The following is a 9,696-nucleotide window of genomic DNA, read 5'->3' as shown; positions in this document are numbered from 1 at the left end:
CAAACTGTTACAAAGAGATTCTACGACCGAGTCCGAGTACTATGCCGCGTCTGAAGCTACAAAGGAAGCGATATGGATGCGTCAATTCTTACATGGACTATCTGTAGTGCCTAGTTCGAATGACCCGATCACCATCTATTGCAACAATATAGGTGCCATCTTCCAAGCTAAGGAGCCAAAGTCTAGCAACAAGTCTAGACATGTACAACGGAAAGCTCATCTAATCCGGGATTACGTGGAGCAAAAGGAAGTAGTGATAGAAAAGATTGCTACAGATGATAACATAGCAGATCCTGTCACTAAACCATTACGACAAGATAAGCATGAAGGGCACGTTAATTCCATGGGAATTAAACGTGTTCCTAAGTTGTAGTACTCTTTTATGGATTAGATTCATCCTCTTTTGTACTCTATACGACATCATCGTTTTGATATTTTATATATATTTTGTTTTTCATGTGGATTTGTACGACAAATTTTGAACACCACAAAGTGAACTGAACAAGCATTATATTTTTGGTCCTTAATTACCCACGTGAGCTGATAACTCAAGGTAATTATTTTGTGACGTTGGTTGATGGTGGGTTCAACGAGCCATAAGTCAACAGGTTGACTAACCAATCACAGAGGCGATTTATACGGATATCTCGTAGGACACAATTGTGACATCAACGTGGAGTCCTAAATGTTTTACAACATTCGGTGCCCGGTCGTGGATAGGACCTCCATAGTGATCCTAAGAGTCGATTCTTTTGACTATCGACTGTCTCTTGAGACTAAGGCAGATTTTGGGTGACTTTGGTTTCTTTCTCACGGTCATCCGTAACAGGGGGCCAAGTAGATTGTTTCTGGGGCATTTCATGCTGTGCTTAGATCGGAAGGAGTTCGAGTTGAAGGAGATATTCAGCCTTTATCAGGTACTCGACATTTCTCAGGGCCACTCGAGGAGCTGTAACTGAAATGCATGGCCATGCTCGGATACGGATTCGTTTTATCAGTTAAGTCACTACTACAAAAAACCTCTAAGGAACCATTGCAAAGAAACCGGTTGGATTCTTAAACCGATTTCTTAACATAAGAGACCGTTCATTTTCTAAAACCGGTTTCTTAATAAAAGGTAAGAGACGGGTGGAGCCTAAAACTGGTTTCTTAACTTTGTTGATTTTTAGGCGGCAATTCACTTCTATTTTAATTTTTTATTAGGAGTATATTTGTATTGTTTAGAAGTTATGCAATTTATTTGTTTCAACTTTCAAGTTTCAACCTTCTTAACTCTTTACTCTAGCACATAAAACCTCGCGAGCGGCCGCATCCACTATTCGTCTCACTGTTTCCAGCGGCACAACCCCTGTTCTCCCATCGCCGTTCACAACCAATATTCGTCTTTCTCTCGTTGTCACTACCGTGGTTCTCTTATCGCCGACCACTAAACATCCAGGCCCTCGATGGCGATAAATATACTGAGTATTGGTAACAACGTTTTTCATAAATCTTTCAATTTTTCAATAGAATAGAAAACGATATTACTAGTTTAATTACTTGATTAATGATATGAGAAAGATTTGATTATTGTGATTATTTATGGTTAGGATGTGGTAGTTTTGATTATTGTGATTATTTAGGGTTAAGGTTTGATAATTCCTGGACTCATTTTGCATATTTTCCTTTTTCCTTGAGATTGCGAAATTCATCTATGTCATACCTTAGTGGAAGTCTGAGTCTTTAATGTAGATAGTTCGACCGTAGTTTTGATTCCGCTTTTCTTTGTTCAACAGGATGTGTCTATAATTCAGATTTAAGATTCAAGTTGTATTTGTAGTTTGGTCTTATTGACTTGGTTAATGGTTTCAAATTCTTGAATATCAATAGGTATGGGTAAGGTTACCTACATCTAACCTCCATAGACGTACTCGTACTTATGTATGCCAGGTTTATAAGCGGTTGTTACGTAGTGTTAGAGTTGCTTCATTTCAGACGTTGATGTTCAAAGGGATTAATGTTTTGTAAGCGAAGCAGTTGATTCTATTCATCTGAGGGGTGCATTTCATGATTATACTTTTGGTGTTAACTGATAGTGAAGTAAACGCCCCTCTTCAAATTAGTTTTATAATGATAATTAATGAGATTCAACTCTTGGTAGTAATATCTTGTAATTGTTCATGATGAATTTTTATTATTCGGTTGGATTCTTTCCTTGTCCAAACAATAACAAACTTGGATTCAAGTAAACTTAAGATATGTTATTTATTGTTGTTGCAGTGACCATGGAAAACATCGAATACAGGTGTACCTAGGTAAGTGATGTATTTTTGGTTTTGGTATAAATGACCTACATACAGTGATACAACTCGAATCTTTAATGTGGATTACTTTTCATCCCTCGTTTAGGAAAAGGATATAGTTGGTTCATATGTAGCTTTGATTCTTTAATGTTTACAAGATACTCCGTATATAATTTGACCTAAATAGAGCTTGAATCTCCCATTTCGGACTGCAGGGATACACGCAGATAGTTGTACCTGCCTCAAGTCATTTTTTTTGCCACACACAGGTATGCATCACCTTATGTAATGTCGTATGGTTGCTCCATAATTTCTTTTATAATACGTGTAGTGCACATTCATTATTCTTTATTATACAAAAGCTTTGATGAATTATTAAGGAACAAGTGCCTCTGCAAAATTTTGGTTATTAGCTCATATCTTATTCTTAGGCTTAGCCTGAGGGACAGCCTGATCTCGTTCGTTTCGACCCTAACTTTAAAACCCAAGTCAGATCCTGAAATTCCACCCTCATTTACTGGGGCTGCTGGAGCAGAGGAAGAGTAAAAAGACACCAGAAGTTTAAGCAGAATGTCATAAACCTCATTATTTGATGCGGGCATTGGGATAGGAAAACTTCTCCCGAGGCTCCTCATGTTGCCTATAAATAGTATATACGCTTGTACTGAGTCGTGGCTTATTCAGGAGGTAAATGGTAACAAAGGGATTTTGCTGAACTTAAATGAACGAGCTGAAGTGCTTTATAAATAATAGTAGTATTCACTATTCAGGTCCACTGACTTTTGATTGATTTCTCATTTTTGGTTAATATGAATAGAGGGTTGTTGACGAGGCTTCTACTTATGAAATTCTGTATATTATAACTTAATAGTCTAAAAGTTCTTGAATTGTAGTCAATTGTATAGACTGTGTGTTTGTGTGTGTGTTCATCCTTTGATTTATGATCCTAGTTCATCGTTTCATGCAATTTCAGACAAAATAATATTGTTGGTATATATGGTCATCTTGTGCAGACTTGTCAGAAACTACATTGTCGAGCTATTGCGATAAGGATTTGGAACATTCAGAACGTGTGTCATGGAGCTGATGGTCGTCACTTGGCTGCTTATTATATTTCCGTGAATTAATATGATACTAAAGGTTTTATATAGAGTGCATAACTATGTGTAGATAGTCAGATAGTGTAGAGTGTAGACACTGACTAAGTATGAGGTGTGATAAGATTGGCTATGTAAGCAGTGGTGACGGTGTAGTTTTAAATATTGTAATTTTAAATAAAATTAATGGGTAAATTTTCTTTATTGATATTTTTTTTTTGTTTTTTCAAAAGTTTCAAAGAGACCGGTTTTGGTCAATAATTGATTTCAATGATGAGATCAAAGAGACTGGTTTTGGTCAATGACAGGTTTCAACTTATGATATCAAAGAAATTGGTTTTGGCTAATAACCAGTTTCTTACCCACTAATCAAAGAGATCGGTTTTAAATGATAACAGGTTTCTTAAATATAGCAAAGAAACCATTCAAATAAACCGGTTTCTTAGGCTAAGACACCTATGAGATATAGACCGGTTATGAAACGGTTTCTTAGGCCATTTTTAACCGGTCTCTTAGGCATTTTTTGTAGTAGTGAGTTACTCTCTAGTCGGGGAAACCACTCTAGATACAGATCGATTGTAAAATACGACCTTTGCGGATCCGGATCTGCAAATTGTTTTACATTGAGTGGGAGGAATTTTAAATGAATATGAGAATCGGTTATCGCACATACACTTGTACGGACAAGTGGGAGTTTGTTGGAGGTGGTGTCCTCAAGTTAGTGCGGATAACGTCATTGCACATACACTTGTACGGACAAGTGGGAGCTTGTTGGGGCTGGTGTCCTTTACAGTTAGTGCAAGGACTTATAAATCTCTAAAAGGATCAAAGGGTATACTTTTGTATCATAATCAGTTGGACCACGTTTATCAATAACGGTTGGCTTGCTAGATAAGTTTGACGTTATTGTCATACAGATGGCGGTGATCAACTGGTCCCTAAAAGTCACACCTATAGGATACGTTTGAGAGATGTGACAGTATGAAAATACAGTCATGTAGATGCCAAATTTGACTAACCAGTTAGTCCGAGTTATTTGACTAATAATTAGTTAAAATGTGATGTTGAGATATTTTATTTAATACGGATTAAATAAAAATGGCTAAGACGAATTAAGCGGTTAATTCGTAAAATTAAATATAAGCGATTTATATTTGATTAATGTATATTGGATAAATTAATTATACGATATTGTCTTTGTCGGACACGTATTAATAATTCAACTAATCCGTGTTATTAGTTGATGCTTTAATAACCGATAACCGATGACGATTTATAATGAAACCGTGTCATATACATTTAGCGCATTTCGGGTCGTACCATGAGTTAAAAATAAGAGAAAGTGGAAAGCCCACTCTCCCCATCTAAAGCTCACGGCCGAACCAAGTGATAAGAGGAGCTTCCTCTCCTTTTTGCCCTAATCATTCATTTGAGAAAATTTTAGGGTTTTGAGAAAATTGCCTCTCAAAATTCGGATCTCTCATCCAACGAAAACTCACAAAACAATCCTCTCAATATTGCAAGGCAATTAGAGGATTCATTCTAGCACAAGGGCATTTCTCGGACAATCTTGGGTGCATCATTTAGGAGGAGATCTACTTTGATCTCTCATTGCCATTTTGCACTAGGACCGAAGGTTATTTCTTAATCTTTATCGTTTCATTGTTGTTTTCGTTTATGACATTTAATCACGTATAAAATTTGCGTTATAATCCTTCAAATTATGGGTTTTATACGGATATTACCCTTCACTTGTTGGTAACCTTTGTTTTTCGTTTGAGACCGTCTTAATAATTTCGAGACTGATTTAACGGTTGACAATAATTAACTCATTCATTTGACAATCATTCATTTCACAAAACCTCCCAACACAGGTGACTTCCTACTACCCCAATACCGACTCTCACTCTCAACGCCGGCTACCTGCTACCCCAACAGCGACGACGCTTCGACCCGCCATCTCAACTCTTTTTCACCCTGCGTCTCTATATACGGAACTGAACCATCAACATCATATTTGTAATGTTTTCAAATTGATTGTTAACCTAATTTATGGATTTTATAATTACTTGGCATTAACCGAATCGATTTGTAATGTTTATAATTGCTTGGCATTAAACAATGGGGAGACTTACCATGAGGATGAGGAGATCTTCAAATTAAATTGGGGAAGATGAGGAGAAAGTATAGAAGAGAATGAATGAGAATGAGGAGAAAAAACAAGCTAGAAGTATGTTTCATAAAAGAATAAGGAAGGAAAGGCAAAATCATCCTAAAATCAATTTTTTAATACAAAATAATTGAATTTTGACGGAAAAGTGGCCTGAAATCGATATATTAATTTGGGTGTAATTTAAAAAAAAAAAATTGACATGAGAGTAAATGTAAAAAAGTGGATTAAGCGTGGGTATAATTGGTAATTTACTCTAACCATTTTCCATTGAATTTTATCAAATTATAGATCTCAAAAAGGTAATTAATAGAGTGATGAAACTCATCTCCAAATAAAATAAAATAAAATAAAAAGAAAAAAAAAAAGTCTACCAAAAACCCGTTTAACACAAATTATTGCTCAGGGTATTTTTAATTTAGGAATTTACTCCTGTTCGAACCGTAAGTGCTAGGATGAATTTAGGTTATATAAGACCTGAAACTAGACCTGGCAAATTATAATCCGACGCGATCTATTTTTTCAAGGGTCAAAACTCGAATTACTCGAACCGTGACCTGTTTGACCCCAACCCGAAGTAACCCGTTATTTTAGGTAGACCTGATAAATTGACCTGACCCAAATAATTCGACCTGCACCGATGCGACACCCAAACTCAAGGCCCGAGCTTAGACTTGGCAAACAGGTCGGGTTAGGTCGAGTCATTTCAGGTTCGGGGCAACAATTACTAAGATATTTATGGATAATAATCAGCTTGCAACAATAAACATTCGGGACGAACTATATGGGGTCGGGTCAACTCAGATTCATGCCAAAATCTGGTATTGAGTTCGGGTGTCGGATCGGGTACGAATTAGGTTATTACGGTCAAGTCCATTTGACCCGAGCTTAACCCGAACTTAAATTGGCCCGATCCGGATATTTAGTATTCCAAACTAACCATTATGCATAAATAACTTGATAATAGTTGTCGGTTGACCCAAAATGACCCGAAGAGCATTACGGCATGTTTACATAAATATTTGTGTAAGACGGGTTATAAATAAGTCGTGGTGATGATCTTTGTGAGAAACAAACGTGCGCCCTAAGTGTCATTGCTGCCGTTCAACAGAGAACCCCAAGGTACATTCAAACTTTCATATACGAGTATCATCTTTTATTAACTTTAGTATAGGGTAATTCTGCTTCATGTTTTCTTAGAGTGATTGGTGTATTGTATATTGCGAGAAAATATTGGTCGAAACTCGAAATTGAGATGAGGGAGTCTAAAATTGATAAATCCCCAAATTTTTAACGTTAATTGGTGCTTACGTTTTTGTCAAGTGGTAGGAATTGCCAACAACTCTTATGGTGAAAGTACCGGAAAAACATTCCCCAAATTCCGGTAACTTCAATTAAATTTTAATTTTAACAACTTTTATTTCGTTACTCCATACTTAATTTTACTTTTAAGAAAATATTGATTAGTAATTGCATAGTGAATTGGTGATCTTGGGAGAAACCAGACTCCATTCAACATAGATGCCCGGCCAAGGTATATTCAAACTTTCATATATGATATTTTTAATAACTTTAGAATAAGGTAATTCGGCTGCGTATTTTCTTAGAGTGATTGGTATATTGTATATTGCGAGAAAATATTGGTTGGACCTCGAAATTGATATGAAGGGAATCTAAGATTGATAATTGATTAGTGTTATGTTTTTGTGCAGCGGTAGGAATTACCAGCAAACTTAAATTTAATACACTAACTTTTAATTAGTTACTTAATTGATCTTTTCAAGAAAGATTGATTCCTGGAAGCATATGCATTAGAGACTTTGTTTAATTGTTTAAGATTCTACTGAATCAGTTTAGAAAGCCTCCTTTTAATAATTTCTTGTTTGAAATAGTTATGTTGATGAAAATAATTTACGCAATTTGATATTGCCTTCGTCCTAATCATTTATTTGACTTTTAGTTCTATGAAAACGGAAGTTTAATCAAAAAGAATAAAAAATAGCCACTGTTGCAAATATCATACCACATAGGTATATAGGATAAATGTTTTTCTTATCCCTGAATAGTTTGCTTTTGTCTTGTTCATGTCATATGACTATATTTGACCTGTTTTAACTTTTATGTTTAAGATAAATATGTCTTAAATAAGAACTTGCCTTTTAGATTATAAGAGTTAAGACTCAAATCTCCCAATATTTCTGTGTAACTAATTTGTATGTATATGATATTATGATCAGCCAAATTTGCTCAGATTTGCTCGACGAACAAGATGGTTGAAGGGTATTTTGATCGCCTTCCATGTGAAATCCTTCACAACATTGCACTGATGCTACCATTTAGCTCAATCAAGCAACTGAGGTGCTTGAGTAAGTTTTGGTACAACCTTCTGACTCACCCCAAGTTTGTAGATTTGCAATTAAGTCAAGCACTTCAAAAACCACCTGGCTATCTTTTTACTCCCATTACCAAATCTTGGACAAAGAAAAAAGTATGTTATTTTATGGAACAATCAGAGGGTGATCTTAGTACCTCCAAGATATTTGAGTACACATACGATAACCTTGAACCCGAACAATTTGGTAGGTTCCAATCAAGTGGAGGTTTGATGTGTGCCTATTTGAGGGAATCGTGTTGCTTTCGTATTTTCAATCCATATATAGGGGAGCAAGTTCAAGTTCATCGTGATTCCAACTTTAAAAGATGGCGTTTTTTCAGTTTCATCTTCAGTTATTCACCGTCCATCAAAGAATATAAGATTCTTAAGATTGGACAATTATATAATGGACCAATCGTGGGTGAGATTTGCACACTTGGTTCCAACATTTGGAGGGATTTACAAGATGTTCCCAGCAATTTATGGTATTCTGATCCACATACTCAATGTCAAGGGAACCTGTTTTGGATGGATAAGCCTCAATTACATTTTTTTGATTTTGTTTCCGAAAAATTACATGTTATTCTTGGTCCTCCAGTATTCGATCGTGTGCATGTGACACATTATAGTAATACGTATGAAAAACGCATGAGAAATAGTCTTATAAACATGGGTCATACCGTAGGATATGTACATAATAACATATTGTGGGTATTGGAAGACAAAACCAAGGGCATATGGATGAAAATGTACCATATTTCAATCCCGAAAGAATATTATAATCCCATGATTATTGGTACAACAGAGAATGGCCATTTGTTGGGCCACATGGAATCCCTCAATGTTGTCTTCAGCCACGACATGGGATGTAGAGGGTTAAGGGTAATGGAGATGAACTTGGCCGATGTGGACGAAGAGCAGTCGATAGGAGCAATGTATATCGCACCTCATGTTAGAAGTTTTGTGTCGCCGGTTAGAATCATGAAAACGGGAAAGATGTTAAATCACAAGAGAAAAAAGGTAATAGAGACATTGAAGTTGGATTATGATGCTACTGAAGATGATCTTGTCAACAAAATGTATGAATTCTTGCTGGCACATGATAAAAATGATAAAAGCAACGACTTATAATGAGGGAGCACATCGTTAGGAATTTCAGCTCGAGTAAATTTCAAAAAACTTAGCTTGCTATTTCAAGTTTTTTTTTTTTGGAGGGGTTGGGTAAAAGTGTAAAACACATGTTGTGTAGCCCCTGGAAGATTAGAACAAGCTCATATACATAGAGTAGCGATAAAGATGTCAAATTATGGCATGGCGCAGGTACAATTCTCATACATGACGATTGAGCGCGAGACAACATACATTGAATGATTGAAACATACTACCTTGAGCACTAGACCAAGTCTTTTATCATTCTAAAGTGTATAATAGTTTGAAAGCCCGTACTTTGTTCGGGTTAAAGACTTCAATTATTTTAAAACTAAGTTGTAGAACATTATCAAATAGGTATTTCGACATTCAAATAATTCTAAAAAATATTAAATATCATAATCCTTATGGTCTCTTGATACGTACTTGCTTCTAAGTTCTTCCTCAGTGTTATTTAAGCAAAGTCGCTACTTGAAGTAGCGGTTTTACCTCCAAACATGGTAATAAAAAGTTAATTTTACGTGTGGACCTACTTAGAATAAATAGTTTGAAATAAACGCCAAATCTACCAGTAATAAAAGCTAAGTTTTTTAGACAATTTCTATTGGTTTCTACTTTTTAGGA

At 35.7% G+C, this 9,696-nt stretch overlaps 1 protein-coding gene and 1 long non-coding RNA gene across 2 annotated transcripts; both read left to right on the top strand.

Annotated features, from left to right (window-relative positions):
• The first annotated feature begins 2,495 nt into the window (after nt 1-2,495).
• Nucleotides 2,496-3,587, top strand: LOC141658636 (uncharacterized). The gene is made up of 2 exons (XR_012549324.1): nt 2,496-2,551; nt 3,296-3,587. It is a non-coding gene; the product is annotated as an uncharacterized LOC141658636 (long non-coding RNA).
• Nucleotides 3,588-7,818: 4,231 nt separating this feature from the next.
• On the top strand, nt 7,819-9,054 carry LOC141587679 (putative F-box protein At3g49980). The gene has a single exon (XM_074409153.1). It carries the CDS (start codon nt 7,819-7,821, stop codon nt 9,052-9,054), a length of 1,236 nt encoding a protein of 411 aa, XP_074265254.1.
• Nucleotides 9,055-9,696: the final 642 nt, after the last annotated feature.

Source organism: Silene latifolia, chromosome 6 (assembly GCF_048544455.1).
Source record: "Silene latifolia isolate original U9 population chromosome 6, ASM4854445v1, whole genome shotgun sequence".
In the NCBI taxonomy this organism is placed as follows: Eukaryota; Viridiplantae; Streptophyta; class Magnoliopsida; order Caryophyllales; family Caryophyllaceae; genus Silene; species Silene latifolia.
The sequence above is the reverse complement of the archived record's forward strand: the minus strand, read 5'-3'. Positions and strand labels throughout refer to the sequence as shown.

Excerpts from the sequence above, each read along its gene's own strand:
- LOC141587679 (XM_074409153.1), top strand. The coding sequence starts at position 7,819 with ATGGTTGAAGGGTATTTTGATCGCCTTCCATGTGAAATCCTTCACAAC.